The sequence below is a fragment of the Prionailurus bengalensis genome, chromosome E3 (genome assembly GCF_016509475.1).
Source record: "Prionailurus bengalensis isolate Pbe53 chromosome E3, Fcat_Pben_1.1_paternal_pri, whole genome shotgun sequence".
Classification (NCBI taxonomy): domain Eukaryota; kingdom Metazoa; phylum Chordata; class Mammalia; order Carnivora; family Felidae; genus Prionailurus; species Prionailurus bengalensis.
Window position 1 is genome coordinate 1,123,256 of NC_057357.1, and position 19,144 is coordinate 1,142,399.

The window sequence follows — 19,144 nt, forward strand, 5'->3', positions numbered from 1 at the left end:
GAGCCACGGGTCACGCTGCTGGGGGGACATCTGTCCCCGCGTGTCTCTTCACTTCGGCAGGTTCCTCTTGTTACACCTGAAACGTGACGCTCCGAGGCCTGAACGTCGACGCGCGAAGCTGCGTCCCGTCAGAAGACGCCAGGAGACGGCGGTTTCTGGGCCCCGGTTACTGAACGGGCTCTTCTCTGAGGCAACTCAGGAAACAAGCCCTGGGACTGGTTCTTCTGCTGTGCACAGCCCGGCCCTCCAGGCAGCACGGTCCCTTTCCCGAGTGGGACGGTCAACACTGCACCCGCACAGAATGCAAACGGAGGCAGGCGTCCCTCCGCTGTCACAGACGTCCTGCAGCCGGAGCCCGAGGGCCAGCAGGCGTGTGGCCTGCAAGCAGGACACGGGGAGGCCGCGGTGGCTTCTGCGCTCACACCCCCCAGGGTTCTGCCACGTTCAGTGCCCCCCCAGGGGCCGGCTCCTATGTCCGTGCGCAGAAACCAGAACCCCCGGGCCCCGGGCGCACCGTGGCCGCCCACGCTCCTTCTTGCCGGGGGCAGGCTGCCGAGGCCAAGCCCCCCCCCCCCCCCCCCCCCCCCGCCTTCCAATGCCGGAGGGCTCCGTGCAGCTGGGTGACTGAGGGCCAAGGGGTCAGTCTTGGGTCGCTCTGCCCGACGGCCACGGAGAAGCGCTAGCTGGCAGTGGGTTCATCGGAGGGAACAAAGCTTCCACGTGCAGCTGAGCACTGAGGGCGCCTGGCACACAGTAAGAGCAGGACGGATCGGAAGGCGACCGGGGCGCTGGGGCTCCGAGGGAACGGGAGACGGTGAGGGACCAGGGGGCCCCAGGCCCGGGGATTTCTCGTGGGGCTAAAACACCCCTCCTCCCAGCCTCTGTGAGACCCCGAAGACCCGCCCGCGAGGCTGCCGAGTGCGACACTGACCCATCAGCACAGCAACCCTTCGCATGACGCGCCCAGACCAGGCACCTGCAGAGGCGGGCTCGTGGGCACAGGGCCTCCCCCGGGGGGCGACAAGAAGGTTCTGGAACCAGGGAGTGGGGGTGGGGGCACAACCCTGAGTGCAGACGCCCCGAAGGGAAAAACTCTGGGACAGCGGATGCACTTGTACCACAGGAGCACGAAGAAACGAGACCCTTGTCTGTTCGTTTCGCGGAACCTCAGAGGGTGTGGGGTCGCGCCGTGGCAGGCGCCCCAACCCCGGGGTCAGACGTCCTGTGGCGCCCTCCCTGGCAGGCCTGCTTGATTGTCTTTGCTTAAGTTACTCAGATTCGCTACAAATAACTCAAGAAACGGAACAAAGCGTAAAGGATGTGAAGAGGTGCCGAATGCCACCCTACGTCACATCGCCTGGCCGAGTGCCTCTCCAGTCGTAGATCCAGACGGGAGGGTGGACAGAAGACAGTCACGGATGCTTTTACAAACACGACCACCAGACGCTTCCAACGTAAAGTCTTAAAGTCCACTCTGCCTGAATTTAACACCAGGCAAAGAAACCAAGAGTCTCTCTGTCTCTTTCGAGGTAAGATACTTTCTTCTCCAAAACATTCCCCTACAAGAGATCACGAAAAACACTGACTCAGTGGTCAGGTTTCACACACATTGATGCAGATGGAACGCCCACTTTTTGGGTCCAAAGGGGTAGAAAACAGGCCATTTCAATTTTTCTTGATGTTTATTCATTTTTGAGACAGAGACAGAGCACAAGCAGGGGAGGGGCAGAGAGAGAGGGAGTCACAGAATCCGAAACAGGCTCCATGCTCTGAGCTGTCAGCACAGAGCCCGACGCAGGGCTCGAACTCATGGACCGTGAGATCGTGACCTGAGCCGAAGTTGGACGCCCGACCGACTGAGCCACCCAAGCGCCCCAAGAAAGATCTGCTCTTTGAATTTTTTTTTTTTTTTTAACGTTTATTTTTTTTTGGGACAGAGAGAGACAGAGCATGAACGGGGGAGGGGCAGAGAGAGGGAGACACAGAATCGGAAACAGGCCCCAGGCTCGGAGCTGTCAGCACAGAGTCCGACGCGGGGCTCGAACTCACGGACTGCGAGATCATGACCTGAGCTGAAGTCGGATGCTTAACCGACTGAGCCATGCAGGAGCCCCAAAAACGGGCCATTTCATGTGGGTCGACTTGACACCCTGAACTGCAGGCAGGCTCCGTGTCGAGGGAACAGGTGGCCCCGTGTGGCCTCCCTCCCGTGTCGGTTTTCGCTCCCCGGTGTGGGCTGAGAAGGAGCAGACACACCCATCCCATCCAGGGTCTTCTGAGCCTGCCTCCGGGGCGCTGGCCCTCCTGCTCTGGGCGCCTGGGGCCTGGCGGGGGCTGCCTCGTGCCCTGCCTCGATCGATCGAATGCCTCCGTGTGGCTCTGCCCTTCCTCCGCCCGCAGCAGCCACACCCCTGGGCGCTCTCCTGGGCTCGGTGACGTGCCCTCCCCGGGGACCTGCTCCGCGCTCGATCTCGTCCATCCGTCATTTGGAAAAAAAGTTATCGAGACAGTAGCGCACGTGACGTAACCCAGCAACATCCGTCCTGCGCAAAATCACGTGAAGGTTTTGTCACAATTGCTTCAGATCCGTTTGTTAAGGTTTTAAAATTTTTAGTTTGTTATTAGTGAGGCGTGGTTGACCGTAGCCATCACTGATAAAACGCCAGTGCCCTGCGCAGGGCGCCCAACCTGACTTGCGCCTCCCTCCCCGCGGCTACGACGTCCCAGGACCCGGCGGCTGGTCTTACGCTTTTGCGGCAAGATGGCTTCGCAGGCCCTGCTGAGCCGGGACCGTCTGCTGCTTTCTGCCTGCCCGCAGCTCTGGTGACTCGCTTGACTGCCCTCCACCCCAGAGGACGCGGCAGGCCTCACGCCGTCTCCACCGCCTGGATGCCGAACACCGTGGTCTCTCTCTGCGCCCTCATGAGAGACTCCCGAAGGCCGTAGGGCGGGGGGCACCGCTGTGCCTGCTCCTCCCGCGACCCTGCGGACCTCCGAGGCTTGGCCGGAACGCGTCTCTCCAGCTCTTCCCCCTTCAGGCCGCTGCTCTCTGGGCGGACGTGTGTCCTAGACGAACCCTGTCCTGGATTTGATTTCTGTTTCGGTGGCCGTGCTCTCTTCCTAAGTGGGTTCCTTCCGTGTGTGGCTGGCTCTCAGCTTCTCTCGGTACTTCTGGCACCTATCCCAGTGCCAGTCTGTTCGGCCGCGGTGGCCTTTCCCCCGACGCGTCCACGCTTGGTGCAGGGGGTGCGGGTGGGGCTTCCTCCTGACCTGGAAGGGCAGGCGGCGGGCACCCCCGCCCCTTGTCTCTGCAGCCTGGACAGCGGGCCCCGGGCAGAGGGGAGCCCAGCTGGGAGCCAGGGCTGCTCCGGTGCCGGGTCAGCCCGGCGTCGCTACAGGCTCACGCCGCGCAGGGCGGGGAGCGCCCCGATCCTGTAACCTCATCCGCGAGCCTCAGCCCCAGTGCCGGACTCACACCCAGTGGGTTTTGTTTGCTTCTTTTCCTTCCTTGCCCCAGCACGCTCTTCCCCATCCTCACCCAGAAGGCCATGAGGACTGCTGCTCGACAGTGGTTTCCAGAGGTTCCCGGAGGCTCGGCACTCAGCTGTCCCTCGCCCTCCCAAGCGGGGCCCCGCCCGTGGGCTAGCGCTGCCCTGCGTACTTGCATTTCAATTGATTAAAATGGGACAACATTATGATGCGGTTCCTCGGGCACACCAGCCACAGGTCAAGCGCTCAACGCAGAAAGGACCATTCCCTGACGGGATCGGCCGGCTACAAACGGTGGCCCCTGTGTATGTCACGGCTACTCCAGAACACTGAAGACCCTTGGTGGTGAGAGTTCTGTTGACAGGGCTGGAAATCGACTGAAATGCAGCCAATGTGTTTATCAGACCACAGGGCGAGAAAGGGCAGCGAGTGCACCAGGGGAAACCCGCTTGGGAAAAAAGAACAAATGAGGCCCAGGAATGCTCGACACCGGGGACCACGTTTACTAGAACACGAAATGGGTCTCGAAACTGACGGATACGGAGGAAGGGCTGGCGGGGACACCGACAGCGGAGGGACGGACAGGCGGAGCACGCGGGACAAGGGCACAGACAGCCCAGGAGAGGATGACCGCGCCCGGCGGATCAGACACAGAGCTCTCGGTGCACGGGGACAGACACACGCACGTGCACGTGTGAGTGTGGCTGTGTGTGCACACGTGTGTGAACGTGCCTCTGTGAGTATATGCACATGCACGTGTGCAACTGTACCTCGCGGCGCATACGCGTGTGAGCGTGCATGCGAGCATGCCCGCGTGGGTGCATACGTGTGAGCCATGCCTGTGAGGGCTCACACGTATGCCTGTCCCAAACCCACACGTCACCCAGAGGGCTGAACCTTCCAGGCACACGGGGAACATGGAAATGGCTGGACCCAGCAGGCAGGACTCAGATGAGACCGGAGGAAGCTACCGGCACAGGCTCGCGCACGGCGTGGGGGCCACTGACCCAGGATGGAGACCTTGCTGAGAAATTCCTCGTACATCTTGCGTTTTCTCAGGGTGCTGCCCTGTTCCAGAGAAAGGAGAAGACAGAAAAGAAGGTGGGTCTTTGTGCCTGAATCATCTTGACGTTTCCAAATTTCCCCAAATGACTCTGAACTCTTAAAAGGAAACCCTTTGACCATCCCATGTCCCGCAAGCCCCTCAAAGACCCCAGCCGGCACCTCCTCCAGGCAGCTGCGCCTCCCCTGGCCGCCGGCAGTGACCTCATCCAGCCCGGGCCAGTGACTGGTCCACACGACGAGCATCCAGCCAACCAGATTCCTGCACTGGGGTTTCCACGTGCTCAAGGCAGATGTCCCCAAGGCGGGATTGCAAGGGGTACTGTCTGAGCCGGGCTCACCGGACCCCCACCCTTCCCCCCAACACACACACACACACACACACACACACACCTGGAGAGGCTCTGGGGCTGGTGGCAGAACTGAGTGTGTGACACGCTAAGGGAGGGAGTAGCCGACATGGGTCAAGTCCCCGGGCTGGTCGTGCCTGAACCTGGGGCCTGGTGAGAAGGGCCAATGAGTTGCTTCTTTCCCAACCAAGTGCTGGCTGAACAAGATAAAGCCAGCAGACAGGGCCCTGTCAACCTCCGCGTGAATTAGAAATGAAAATCCACCCCAAAAAGTAGAACCTGAACGTGAATTGGAAAAGGGCACCCGCTTCCTCAAGCACGCATCCCAAGTGAAGGCGGCGGCGGCCCAGCCTTCCAGCAGCCAGCACCAGCCCGGCAGGTAGAGAGCAGTCTGGACTTTATCCCCTTGGCCTGCTGCCCACGGCCTTTGCACAGTGTACGCACTCCACAACTGGACATGGCTGCGCCACCACTAAGTCCTGTGAAGCACTGCACATTCAGAAAACGGGGACATGCTCTCCACCGGCAGAGCAGCAAGCCTGGTCTGGTTAAATTCAAACGGACTCATCCATCACCTGGGACGCGGAAAGGATGGGTCGACCACAGACCCGACACCTGGTGAGAATGTGCTCGGGCCCGGGCAGCAGCGGAAACCCAAAACGCTCAGGCCCACCTCAACCTTGCGAGAGTCCCGGGAGACAGGGGCACGGTTACCCTCATCCCCAGACGAGGAAGCAGGCTCGAGGGGCAAGCAAAGGCCTAGACTGGGATCACAGGAGCAGGAATGAAACCCGGGCTGGGTCCTACACATCCCACAGCTTGGTGACGATGGTGGTGGTGATGGTGGGGTGGACAGTGACGATGGCGGGGGCAGCAGTGATGACCTCTGCCAAGTACGGTGGTGGAGGGTGGAGGGCTGATGGGGCGGTTCGGGAGAGTCCCGTTCCACATCCACATCACCCGTAACCTCCTGCGCTCTTAGACCAGTCTCACCACCTCGGGGCCTCAGTTTCCCCAACAGGAGAGCGGTCGGTCAGCACCACGTTCTCCGTGTCTTCGACCTGGGCTTCTCCCTACCTTCCTCCAAACTGCCCACATCCTCACCTCAGCCCAGAAGGCTCCTCGTCTGCTTCCCACTGAGACGCAGAGGGGGAGCCATCAGCCCCAGAAGGACCCCCCCCCCCCCGCCCCACCATCAGAGATGGGGCTGGAAACTCTGCAAACAGGCCCTCGCAGCTGCCCAGATGCCTGATCTGGGAAGAGGTGAGCTCAGCTCAGACGTCCCCAGTGCTGCTAAGACCAGCGCCTCGAAGGATCAGCTCTCTCCGTGACCCTGGGGTCGCCACCGGTCTCCACTCTACAGGGAGGTGTGCAGGTCAGGGAGAGGTCGTAACCTGCTTGTGGCCACTGAGAGGCGTGGTCGGGGTCAAAGCAGGATGTCGATGTACACTTGGTGTTCATGCCACAGAGATGCAGACATGCTGGGCATCCTCCCCCTGCAGAGGGCACCCACTGCGTGCGGTCCTGGACCGCGGTACGCTGGGCATCACCCCTCCCCTGAAGCGCCAGGCCACCCGGGGGCTGAGCAGAGCCGGGACCATCCAGCCCTCAGCCTCCGAATTCAGGGGGTCACCACTACACCCACAGCCTCCTGAGGCTCAACCCAAAGAAATGCTGAGAACGTCCTAGAGCATAAGGTCGTTTTCGGACAGGCCCTCTTCAGGTAGGGGTGGGGGGTGCTCAGTGCCCACAGAAAGGGCTGGAAACTGGGGGACCGGTGGCCCTCCCCCCGCAGGGCCTGACATCTGAAGACAGAGGCAGCCCAGGCTGACACCAGGAGGGCCTGTCCCCAGCGCACGGAGTGCGCTCAGGAGCCATGGGTAAGTAGAGCTCTGCCACTGCCTGGTCGGTGCACTGGAGGCCCGGCCTTACCATTCTGCAGTGAGAACCTCACGGTGCCTGACACAGGGCACAGGGACCGATGGCAGGCGAGGGCAGCGTTGGGAGGCCGCTCCAAGAGGCCAGCACAGGGAGTCCACTGGGGCAGACACCCCTTGTCTCGTGGCCACACAGACACGGGACGCATAGGAGAAGGTGGGAGACTTGGGCGAGCCAGGATGGGAAGGGCGGTGCTGAGCGTGGGAGGCGCTGGGGGCGGGGGGCAGGGCAGGCCCCAGGCAGGCCAACGGAGGCTGCGGTGTGCACCTTTCCCCAGCTCAGGGCGTCCAGGACTTGGGAGCTGCACGCACACGTGACACGGGAGGGGCGTCCGGACAGCCCTGGGTCTGAACGCCGCCCCCCGACTAGGCGTGCGGGCAAACATTCCCACTTCCGGCCTGTTTCCTCGGCTGCACAAGTCCCGCCCCAGAGGGTCCCATGAAGGTTACGGGAGCCCAGGCCTCCCCAGCACCACAGAGGCTACAAGTCCCGAGTTGAGAATCCACACAGAGGCCCACGGTCATCCCCGGGGCCCTCCATCCGGCCAGGCCCCAACAGGGCCAGGGGACCCAGCCAGCCGTGCACCTCCCTGCCAGACGACACAGCACTGAAGGGGCTTCTGCCGGGCTGCGGCTGGTGGCCAAGGCGAGGACGCAGAGCCAGGCAGCCCGTGGCAGAGCCCAGGGCGTTTCCAACACCGTGGCCACCATTGTGGCCGGTGTGGATGCTCAGCCCGGGCCACCTGACGTCCTCGCCGGCCTCGCTGTGGAAAACACATTTCTTCTGGAAAACCACCGATGGTTCCCACAGCCCTCCCAGCAAGGATGCCACCCAGTGGAAGACAGGCCCGACTCTGCCCAGGGACCTCGGACACTAAAGGCCAGCGTAGCTCGGTCCAGCCGTCTCCTGCTGCAGGACAGCTCACGGGAGGAGATTGGCCGCAGCGGCCGACCGAGGCGCCCCCTGCCTTGGGGTGGCTTCCCGCTGTGATGGAGACTTTGGGTGAGGGTGGGTGGGAGCCCGGGGACCTGTTCACAGCCGAGTGGGAGGCAGCTCTGAGAGTCTGCAGCACCCCTCGGTGCAGGAGAGGCTGGCGTGGGACTCCGCTTCCCGGGTGCACGGTGGCCCAAGGAGATTCTCCACGTTCTCCACGCAGGGGGAGCAGCCGGCAGACCAGGACGTCCCCTCGCTGCAGATGGGGGGACAGAGCCTGGCCCGGCTCAGTGGCGGTGGCCGGGCGGGCTGGCCTCGCCGAGCTCTGTCCGTGCCTCCGCACCACACGGAGCAACAGAGGGAAGGGAAGGGACGTTCACGGGAACTTTCCAGATCAGACGTCCTGAATCCCTGGGGACACCACTGGCACTCTCCACCATCCCCCCCCCCCCCCGTGCCCCATGGCGTGTCCCAGCTCAGCGCTAAGCGGATGCACGATGGCGGGGCCACTCTGCATGATGGGTGCCTCCAAATCTGTCCAGACCCAGGACAGACGCTAAAACGGATTCCCTCCGGCAGGACACTCCCTTCCGAGGCGGCCGGCACTTGCCATGTTCCTTCCCCAGACTCGGAGGCTCTGCGGACTCGCAACATAGCTGTGGCTATTCTTAGCACACGGGGCTTCAGAATGAAGACAGAGGAAGCGCCAGCTGCCTGGGTGGTTTGGGAACTTCCCTGAATACAAGGTTCCAGCCACAAAGATCCCACAGCCCAGAAAGACTCAGCACTGACGATGGCGAGAAACAGCGGCTTATGCAACACGGGCCAGGTGTGTGTGGAGGGGCAGAGGCTTCTGGGTCCGCTCCCAAACCTGCCCGGGCCGGGAGGGGGCGGGGTGGGGGAGGGGTCAGGGCACCCCCCCCTCCCCCACCGGGCAGCCGGCCTCTCCCAGGAAAACAGGCGCCGGCAGGTGGAGGACAAGAGCAGAGAGCACGGGCTGGGCTCCGGGACGCAGGGACGTGCAGCTTTCTCCCAGCGTAGCCGGGGCTCTACATCTCCCGTACGCGGTGGGCGCTCCGTCGATGCTTGCTGGGTGCACGGAGGGCGCTTCCTCACACGCACAGAGCCCGATCAGACCACGACCCCCTCAACGGCACTGAACCCTCCCCACGTCATGCAGACCCGGTGTTACAGCGGGACCAGGACGGGTCGGGGGCGCGGGTGTTCCCAGCACGAGGGGCAGTCTGGGCCGGGCCCTAACCCCAGGCTCCCATCTGACTGAGGCCTGGGGCTTCTCGAAACTGCCTGTGGACCGAACCCAGGCCTCCCCCAGAGCGTCCCCAGGTCACAGCCCCCACCCCACACCATCACCGGAAGCTGCACCGTCCCCAGGGACACAGCCTAGCCCTGCAGGGCACGTGAGGGACACCAAAGGTCTCCAGGCTGGCGGCTGGTCTCCCTCACCCTCCCAGGGTCAGGATGTTTCCATGCCCCCCAGGACGGCCCCCCGTCCATCGTGGAAGCCGCTCTGGGGGCCCCCCTGCACACTTGGGTGGGAGCTGAGGGCTCTGTGGGGGTGGTGAGCCCACAGACCGCATCGCCCACAGGACCCCTACGTCGCCATCCACAGTGGTAACCCCGCTGCTCCCTCTGTCCACGCAAGCCCGGACACTCCTCTCCTGGATACGCTGGTTCCTGCTCAGATACGTCTGCTCAAACGCCACCTCATCACGGGAGGGGGGCTTGGGGCCTTTCTAGAAAACAGCAGCCTCTCCGCGCCTCCCAGTCACCTCCACCCCATTCTCAGCTTTATCTTTCTCCAAGGAACTGCCATCACCTGAGGTGCGTGTTTGTCCCCTGACTCCCCCACTAGCACAAGGGAAGCTTCCCAAGGCCGGGTGCGGCACCCGTGGTATTCCCGGGCGGGTCTCAGCACCACGAACATGTGTGCAGGACGGGCACTGAGTGGGCACAGGCAGGGCCTCCCCAGCTCCCAGATGACCTCTGGGAGCCCCCTGTGCATCTGCCATGCCCCTGATGGTACAACAGGGGACCTGTGCCCACCCTGCACCAGCCAAGAGTGGATGTGGCTACACATGAGAGAGAGAGGCAAAAACGCCCGAGGGTTGATCCCTGCGTGAGGATGTCTGGGGCCAATCAGTCTGGTCCCGCTGTGCCGGGGCCACCACAGAGCCAGGCCCCTGGAGCAAAGAGTTGCTCTACCCCCTTGGTGAATGGGTTTCCAGTCTCAGTCACCTCGTGATCCAGGGTGGCAGCGAGAGCTCCAGCCATCACGACCCCATTCCAAACAGCTAAAAAGAGACAGGGAAGGAAGGCAAAGGAGCCTCCCCAGCTACCTGCTTGCCTTTTAAGAAGTTTCCAGAATCTCTCCCACACTTCCCACCCACCCCAGTGGCCCTTATCTATCACCCTCCCTTGGATAAAGCTAGGGTTCCCGACAGACACTTGGCTGCGGGTGTGCCGGGCGCCGCTCACCATGAGGATGCGCCGGTAGCTGTCCCGGTCAATGCCCCAGAGCTTGAGGTCCGTCTTGGCCTTCACAGTCGCTGCCCTGGGGGTGCCGTAGATGAGTGCCAGCTCCCCAAAGCTGCCCCCTTCGCTGATGCTCGTCACCCACTCTCCATTCACGTATACCTTCAGGGGACAGAGAGAGAAATGTCAGAGATGTCCCAGGGGACACGTGGGGTCACGCCGGCGCGTCCCACACCGGGAGCCCTCCTGCACGCCCACCAGAGGAGACCCGGCAAGGACCTCGCCTGCCCGGGCACGGCCTGGACCTCTGACAGCTTTGCTGCCCGTCGCACTCCCGGCCCCGCACAGAGCCCTGGCTGGGCGGGGGCGATGGCACCTTCTGAGTCCGGGCCCCAGTTGTCGGCGAGACGGGCCAGAGATGAAGGGGAAAGTACCGCCTAGGGCTCCTGGTCCGAGCAGAGCCCTGCCTGCGTCCCTGGCCGGCCTTCGATTCGGTTCCTCATCCGCCTTAGGTGGGCCTTGGGGCCTGTCTCCCCAGCCGCACACTCAGGGCTTCCTCAGGGCGCCCCTGCGGACGCCCTCCGGGTCTCTGCCCGGCGCCCCCACCTCCAACCAGCACGCGGGCCCGGCCTGGCCCGGAAGGAGCCATGTTGGCAGGGCCTGCCCTGCCCGGGACAGCACCAGGCTCCCTGGGCCTACGGTCAGTGGAGACGCTGCTGGGGCACCGACGAGACGAGGCTGTGCTGAGAAGGGCCCTTTCAGCCCGCGTGCGTACTCGGCACAGTGCTCCCACTATGACCGACCCTGCACGTTCCGGACCGCACAAGAATGGCGAGATTGTTCATTATGTGGTGCCGATCTGGTTCCTATAAACTGACACAACACGGGCATTATCCCCCAGCGTGTCAATGAGTTTTAAGAACAGCTCCCATTGGCAATATGGGTGCACGTCGGGAAAGAATGGATTGCGGTGAATCACGGGCGTGATTCTTGCCGGAATCAACGACTCATTGTCTGCCCTACGACTGACACACAGAAGCGCGTGTCTGCAAGGAGACGCCATGCAGGTGAGAACCCCGCGTTCCGTGCGAGCGAGGGCCAGGGGAGACCCGGCCGACCAAGAGGGGTGGGCGTGGCCCGAGGCACAGTGAGGCCCAGGAGCATGGGCTCGGCACTCGCTTCCCGCAGGGAAGTCTGGGCAGCGGGGCCCCTGGGGGAAGAGACGCCAGGGTCCACACAACGAGGCCCTCGAGGAACGAGAACAGTGTCCCGTCCTTCCCACGAGGCAGGGAACAGGCCGCCTTGCTCTGCCACAGACGTGCAGGGATGCAGGAGTTTTCAGGGTGCAGGGACATCCTCCAGAACGTGCACCCCTGGTTTTCTCAAAGGGGACCCGGGGCCCATGGAGAGGGGGCAGTGACCACTTATCGGTGTTCCCGGTGACCCAGGCACAGCCGGGCCAGCCCTCCCCGCACTGGGCTTCCTTGCGGTGAAGTCCTGGCCACGGAGGCGTGACTCCGCCAGCAGCCACGTGCATGGACCCCAGCTGCATAGCTCCAGGACGCCCCAGACGTCCCCAGGTCCCCTCCAGCAACCACGGCCCCTCGGGAAGCAATCGGGAGCACGTGCCTCTGCCCTCGCCGTGCGCTACGGGGCCCAGCTGGCTGCTCGGCACAGCCGTGGAGCGGGCACCCGTCCTGCAGGACACAGACGGTTCCTGTGACTCCTCCAGGGGGAATGTCGGGCTCGGGTCGTGGGTCGGAGGTGGGGAGACTTTGCTGACAGTCCGGGGAGGTGGGTGGGCCTGTCTCTTGTGCCTTAGGGGGCACAGAAGCCACCTGCCTCCATCGGCTGCCGGCAGGGCCAGCCCACCCAACAGACAAAAGAGCACAGGGACCCAGGGGACAGAGAATGGGGCTCAGCAGAGCCATCCAGGTGTCCCTGGACCCCGGTTTCCTGAAGCACATCCCCAAAGGCAGGGCAGGACTAAGGGGACCCCCTTCCCTGCCCAGAGCCCGGGCCTGGGAGAGCTCCCTGTGAGACGTCAGAGAAAACCATTGTGCGGAGCCACAGAGGGCCCAGGACCACACTGCAGGCCAGCCACAGAGCACAAAGAGGCCATCCTTCTCGGGACACTGGCCTCTGTCACGGCGACCGGCACAGCGCCGGGCCCCACCCCAGCTGGCACGCCAACGGGCTACTTCTTGCTTTGTTTCACTTTTTGTTTCTTCTTTTAGAAGAAAAATGGTGGGAGGCCCCACTGGGCTGCACACACGGTCCCACCACTGACAGTGCCTTCTCCAGCTGAACCCGGAGCCCCCACCCGGCCGCGTGTCCACCACCCCGGTGTGGACTGAGCGCCCCTCTGTGCCCTGCGCGTTCTAACTGCTGGCGGTCAGCAGGGGAAGGCAGCGGGTTCCTGTCCACAGGACTCACCCACCGGCCGGGAGAAAGGCTGCAGGCAAATAATCACACAAACGCACATTCGTTGTGACACGTGCTCCGGGCGTGAAGAGAGCGTTCAGAACGACCACGGCAGTGACTGTCTGCAGAGAGCTCTCTGTGAAGGGGAAGTTGAGCCAGGCCTGAGCGTCTCGCCCAACGAGCAAAGACGTGGGAGAAGGGCGGCTGAAGCCAAGGACAGGATGTGCAAAGTCCCTGGGGCCACAAAGGAATGGATACTAGATGCGGCATGACCAAGCGGGGACAGACGCCACGGGGGCAGGAGCAGGGGGTCAGGGAGGGAAGGGCTGCAATGTTGTTCTAGAAGCAAAAGGCAGCCACGGAAGGTTCCGGAACCTCATCTGGTTTACACTGTGACACTCCCTCTGCTGGGGAGTGGAGAACAGTGTGGGGCTGCCCGAGGGGAGAGGGGGAGGGGTGGGGAGGCCACTCAACAGGTGGCTGTGACGTGGCCCAAGCTGGACAGCCTGCTTCCGCTCCACGGAGGGGTACAGACGGCGATCGGACGGGGCGCGCAGGGGGGCACAGGGTCCTGCTCACGAGAGCCCGGGGCAGGGGCGCCCGTGCGTGGAGGGGAGGGAGCATCGCCCGCCTGGCTGTGCCCCCCGCCTCGCCCTGCCACCCGCCCTCCCGACCCGGGCATCTCGGTGCAACGCTCTACCGCCCAGAGAGCAGAAACCATCTGGGAGGTGGAGACAGAGCGCGTCTGGCGGGAGGAGTGCCCGCAGCCCCGCCCGCTTTCTCACGCCGCCTGGGGCCAGCCTGGCGCGGCCCGCGTGCCCCGCTGTTGTTTTCCTTCACAGACGGCAAGGACAAGCTAATGGCCCGTCTCCTCCCGCCTCCCAGGCCCTCACGGGAGCGCCCGGAGTCGGCCCCCGACGTCCAGGTCACTCAGCCGGTTGCCCACAGGAGCCCTGGGGGCAGGGCACACCCCGCGGCTCTCCCTACCAGGCCTGGGCCGTCTCCAGCCCCGAAGCCGGATGCCCACGGGGCGGCCTGGCTGGCTGCCGTTCACAGCGCGCCCCGAGCACGGGCGTTGACGCTCCCGTCCGCGGCACCCGGGCCACGCGGGTTCAGTTTCCACTTGGGTGGAGAGCCGGCCAGCCCCCTCCAGAGGAGCCCCAAATCTGTCATGGCACACGGGCCTCCTCCTGCCCCCTCCCTACACAGACCACACTAGGCGCCCACAGAGCAGGATTTCGCCAGGACCCCGGAGCGCCCCTCCTAAACGTGGAGCACGGCCACCACCACACTGGGGCGGGTCGGCTCACCGTCCCCCAGTCCCAGAGGACAGTCATTACCCGCGGAGTCCAAAGCAGCCCCCGACCACAGCGGGCCCCAGATGTGCTCTGTGGACGAAATGGGTTAGAAGGCCCCAAATGCAGCAGAGAAACATCAGCACCAGCTCTAGGCCGTGGCCACAGCACGTAGTAAGTGACTGATTAACAGGGACAACCTGAGGACAGGGCCTAGAAGAGACACACCTCGTTCACAGCGGCATGATCCACAACAACCAAGAGGCGGGGGAGCCACCCCGTGTCCCCTGACGTGACCAGACAGACACAGCGTGATCCGTCCACACAACCCACTATCTCTCACTCAGCTTCACGAAGGAAGGAAACTATGACCCTGCCTCAACGGGGATAACCTCAAGGACGTGACGCTGAGTGACGCAAGCCAGACACAGAAGGACACGCACCGGGACCGACTCCCTCGAGGTCCCGGGGTCGTCAGACTCACGGACACGGGAGGACACGCACCGGGACCCACTCCCTCGAGATCCCGGGGTCGTCAGTCTCACGGACACAGAGGAGACGGTGGGGCCGGGGCTGGAGGAGCGGGTGGGGGTCGGTCCGTGTGTAACGGGACAGAGTCTCAGTGTGGGGAGATGGGATGTTCTGGAGCCGGAAGGTGGGGCGGCCGCACAGCAGCGTGAATGTGCTCGGTGCCCCTGAGCTGTAGGCTTGAAACTGGTTAAGATGGCAAATTTCACGTTGTGTGTATTTTACCAACTTTAAAAAAACAGAGCACCAGGCAAACGCTGAATAACAAGTGACCATGCCCCGGGGTGCCCTGTCCAGGGGGAACGCAGCTCAGAGGCCTCCCCTGGAGGCTGGGAACCGGAGGGAACCGGGCGGGGCAGGAGCCTGGGGGTGGGGGTGGGGGCAGTCCCGGCACAAAGAGGGTCCGAAAATAACGAAAGCCTCCCAGGATTAGGGAGGAGCCAGGCCTCAGACAGAACTACGTTCCTGAGCCCTAAAATCGGCAGTGGAGTATCCTTTTAAGTAGAAATGCTATGTTCCACGAATAAAACAAATTGGGAGATATTTTTAAACTCAGAAAAATGGATTACAGCTCTTGGCAACACATGCTGTGGTGTCTCTCGAAAACCATAATTGAAGCCGAACCTGGTGTTTTGGGCACCGGCCACCTGGCCATCCCCCCAGGGCGCCGCTGGGCCCAGGGCAGCATCCACGCCGCAGAACGGGAAGGTGTTCAGGGTGCCGAGCCCAGCCAGGAAGAGGGCCCGGAGGGGCGGGGGTCGCCCTCGGGGCTTCCAGACTTAGTGGGCCCCCCTCCCCTCGTGAGGCCGCACAGCCAGGCTCGGCGACCCCGGGGCCGGGTCAGCCAGGCCAGGCCGCTCCCCTGTGCCCTGGAGGGCGGCTCACAGAAATGGGCACGTTCAGCGTGGTGCCAGGGCCACAGAGAATCTGTGTGATTCCACGCCGGGAGCGTGGTGGCAGTAATCACGATACCCCGTGCCCCATGCCGCACCCCGGCCAGCTGACATCCCAGATTCCTGACTGAGCCCTTTTGATTCCCTCACATGTGGCTTTCAACCACACTGCTGTGCTGCCCGGTGGGTCCCACATCACAGGACGGCGCCCGCCCAGCTGGGGACCCGAAGGGCCTGACAGAGGGACCCTACAAGGCACTGCCTGGCCCAAACCAGAGACTCTGTCCGGACGCGGGCATCCACCCACGGTGCCCAGACATCCGGCTCCAGGAGCCTGAGTGCGGCGGGCACCTTAAAGACACCTTTGTACCTGAACTTCTGAGGCCGGGGCCGGACCCCGCCCAGACAACATATTTGGGGAACCAGCTTGCAAGAAGGTGACCTCACTTCTTCCCTCCCCAAACCGCCTCCGCGGGTCCCTGGCCTAAAGAAAAGCCAGCTATGACCCCTGGCGCGTCATGGGGAGGCTGGGGACTGCCTGTCGGCCCCTACCCCACCCCAAGGGGCCCTGGGGCCGGGCTCTGTGACCTCCCCCGGGGGTGTGGAGGGTCCCTGTCAGGAAGGGCAGGCCAAGCCAGCCGATTCTCAGCTGACTCTTCCCCGTCACGTCCCACTTACGAAGGGGCCGGGGGCAGTGGAAGGAAACGCTATCCTGTGGGACCTGAGGGCCCTCGGACAGATGTAACGGTGGGTGTGAGGAGGGAACAACCCACGCTAAGACGCTGAGCGTCAGGGGCACCATCATCCGGGGTGGCAGGGCCCACGAGCTGTTTAGGGGACCCTCTGTCAGGGGGCAGGTCCTGGTGGGCACCCGTCTCTCACACCTTCAAGCGCTTCCTGCCAGGTGCACTCCCTGCATCAGAGCTGGGGGTGGAGAGCTGGGCGGGGGGGTTCTTCGTGGTGCAGGTGCGGGCAGGAGGTGGCAGGGATGGGGTCTGCCCAGGACAGTGGCCGCAGTGGCCCAGAGAGAGCAGATTAGCGGGGTTGGGGGGGTAGTGTAGAAAGAGGGACCACATCCACAGAGCCTCCTCCTGACCCCACAACGGGCTCTGCGAGGCCACATCAGGAGGACTGCTCCCTTTGGTCTGTGAGCTCTCTGTCCTTCGAGGACACGGACACAGCGGTCAGTACAAGGCCTCGGCTCTCAGGCCCAAGCCTGGGGGGTGTCTGACCGTCTGCTGCCTTCCCACACGGGCCAGGGAGGAGCATCTCACGAGACCCTGCTGTGGGCCCTCCAGGCTCCTGAAGAGAAATGCAAGAACTCTGGGAGAAGGCCCCCCGCGTCCCGCACCCGCTCACCCCAGCAGCACCCCGGGTGTGCCCAGAAGTCCCAGGGTTTGCTCTTGTTGCTGCCTGAGCCCTGGTGGCACGACTCGAGTCAGCCCTTTGAAGACGTCTCCAGACTGAATTAGAAGATTCACAAGCTCCAGTGAACACAGAAGAGGAAGGAACATCCCAGGGGAGGAGAAGCAGGAGCCAAGATCTGGGTCTGGGTCGGGCTCCCTGTGTGGCAGGGAAGGTCCTGGGTCATCAGCGCAGCAGCCCAAGAGAGGAGCTGGGTGTGGCTCTGCCTGGACTAAGGGGCAGCCGGGCTTGGGTGGGCGGGGTCTTGAGGATGCACAGGAGTTTGCGAGGAACAGCAGAAACAGGAACCGATGGAAAAGAGGAAAGACCCAGAGGTAAGGCACTTGCTCACTGCTGTGCAGACCCTGAGGGCAGGGACCACGTGCCCCCAAGTGCGTTCTCAGCACACAGCAGGGCTCCGGAAACATCTGACCAAAAATGCGAGCAAGGTGAGGAGAGGCTGGGGGTGGAGGGGGCTCCTGACTGAGAACAGGGTCGAGGAGCCGGGCGGGGGAGGCGGGGGCCCCTCGCGGGCAGGGAGCGTGGTGCAGGGGGTTGGCATGGAGACATCGAGCACCCCAGCCCTGCTGTGTAACCTGGCCATGGGGGTGTAACCACGAGCTGAGCTGAGTCACAGGAAGGAGGCGCTCGGCCACAGACAACCATGGGGCCAGGTGCGCGTGCGGAGGAGGGACGTCCCAGGGAGGCCAATGGAGAAGCGGGAGCAAGAGGGGCAGCAGGGGTCCTGGCAGAGGCTGCACAGCGCCAGCAGGCCCCAGGAAGCGAGAGGGCACCGCTGGGGGGGGCAGGCCCCAGGAAGCGGGACCCCAGGAAGCAAGAGGGCACCGCTGGGGGGGGCAGGCCCCAGGAAGCGGGACCCCAGGAAGCAAGAGGGCACCGCTGGGGGGGAGGGGGGGGAGGGCAGGCCCCAAGAAGCAGGACCCCAGGAAGCAAGAGGGCACCCATGGGGGGGGCAGGCCCCAAGAAGTGGGACCCCAGGAAGCGGGACCCCAGGAAGCGAGAGGGCACCGCTGGGGGGGGCAGGCCCCAGGAAGCGGGACCCCAGGAAGCGGGACCCCAGGGAGCGAGAGGGCACCGCTCAGGGCGGGGGGGGTGGGGGGAGGGCAGGCACCAGGAAGCAGGACCCCAGGAAGCGGGACCCCAGGAAGCAACAGGGCACCGGTGGGGGGGGGGCAGACCCCAAGAAGCAGGACCCCAGGAAGCGGGGCCCCAGGAAGCGGGACCCCAGGAAGCAAGAGGGCACCGCTGGGGGGGGCAGGCCCCAGGAAGCGGGACCCCAGGAAGCGGGACCCCAGGAAGCGAGAGGGCACCGCTGGGGGGGGCAGGCCCCAGGAGGCGGACCCCAGGAAGCGGGACCCCAGGAAGCGGGACCCCAGGAAGCAAGAGGGCACCGCTGGGGGGGGCAGGCCCCAGGAAGCGGGACCCCAGGAAGCGGGACCCCAGGAAGCGAGAGGGCACCGCTGGGGGGGGCAGGCCCCAGGAAGCGGGACCCCAGGAAGCGGGACCCCAGGGAGCGAGAGGGCACCGCTCAGGGCGGGGGGGGTGGGGGGAGGGCAGGCACCAGGAAGCAGGACCCCAGGAAGCGGGACCCCAGGAAGCAACAGGGCACCGGTGGGGGGGGCAGACCCCAAGAAGCAGGACCCCAGGAAGCGGGGCCCCAGGAAGCGGGACCCCAGGAAGCAAGAGGGCACCGCTGGGGGGGGCAGGCCCCAGGAAGCGGGACCCCAGGAAGCGGGACCCCAGGAAGCGAGAGGGCACCGCTGGGGGGGGCAGGCCCCAGGAGGCGGACCCCAGGAAGCGGGACCCCAGGAAGCGGGACCCCAGGAAGCAAGAGGGCACCGCTGGGGGGGGCAGGCCCCAGGAAGCGGGACCCCAGGAAGCGGGACCCCAGGAAGCGAGAGGGCACCGCTGGGGGGGGCAGGCCCCAGGAAGCGGGACCCCAGGAAGCGGGACCCCAGGAAGCGAGAGGGCACCGCTGGGGGGGGCAGGCCCCAGGAAGCGGGACCCCAGGAAGCGGGACCCCAGGGAGCGAGAGGGCACCGCTCAGGGCGGGGGGGGTGGGGGGAGGGCAGGCACCAGGAAGCAGGACCCCAGGAAGCGGGACCCCAGGAAGCAACAGGGCACCGGTGGGGGGGGGGCAGACCCCAAGAAGCAGGACCCCAGGAAGCGGGGCCCCAGGAAGCGGGACCCCAGGAAGCGAGAGGGCACCGCTGGCGGGGGCAGGCCCCAGGAAGCGGGACCCCAGGAAGCGGGACCCCAGGAAGCGAGAGGGCACCGCTGGGGGGGGCAGGCCCCAGGAAGCGGGACCCCAGGA

The 19,144-nt window shown here is 64.5% G+C and overlaps 1 protein-coding gene across 3 annotated transcripts in view; it reads right to left on the reverse strand.

Annotated features, from left to right (window-relative positions):
- The window catches only part of PRKAR1B (protein kinase cAMP-dependent type I regulatory subunit beta), a 122,798-nt gene that overhangs the window by 14,666 nt on the left and 88,988 nt on the right, over window positions 1–19,144 (reverse strand). For all 3 annotated transcript variants that reach the window (XM_043559488.1, XM_043559490.1, XM_043559487.1), the window contains exons 7-8: window positions 10,269–10,427; window positions 4,497–4,557 (exon numbers count right to left, since the gene is read on the reverse strand). In XM_043559488.1, coding sequence (XP_043415423.1) covers window positions 4,497–4,557; window positions 10,269–10,427 — 220 coding nt within the window. The remainder of the gene's footprint in view (window positions 1–4,496; window positions 4,558–10,268; window positions 10,428–19,144) is intronic.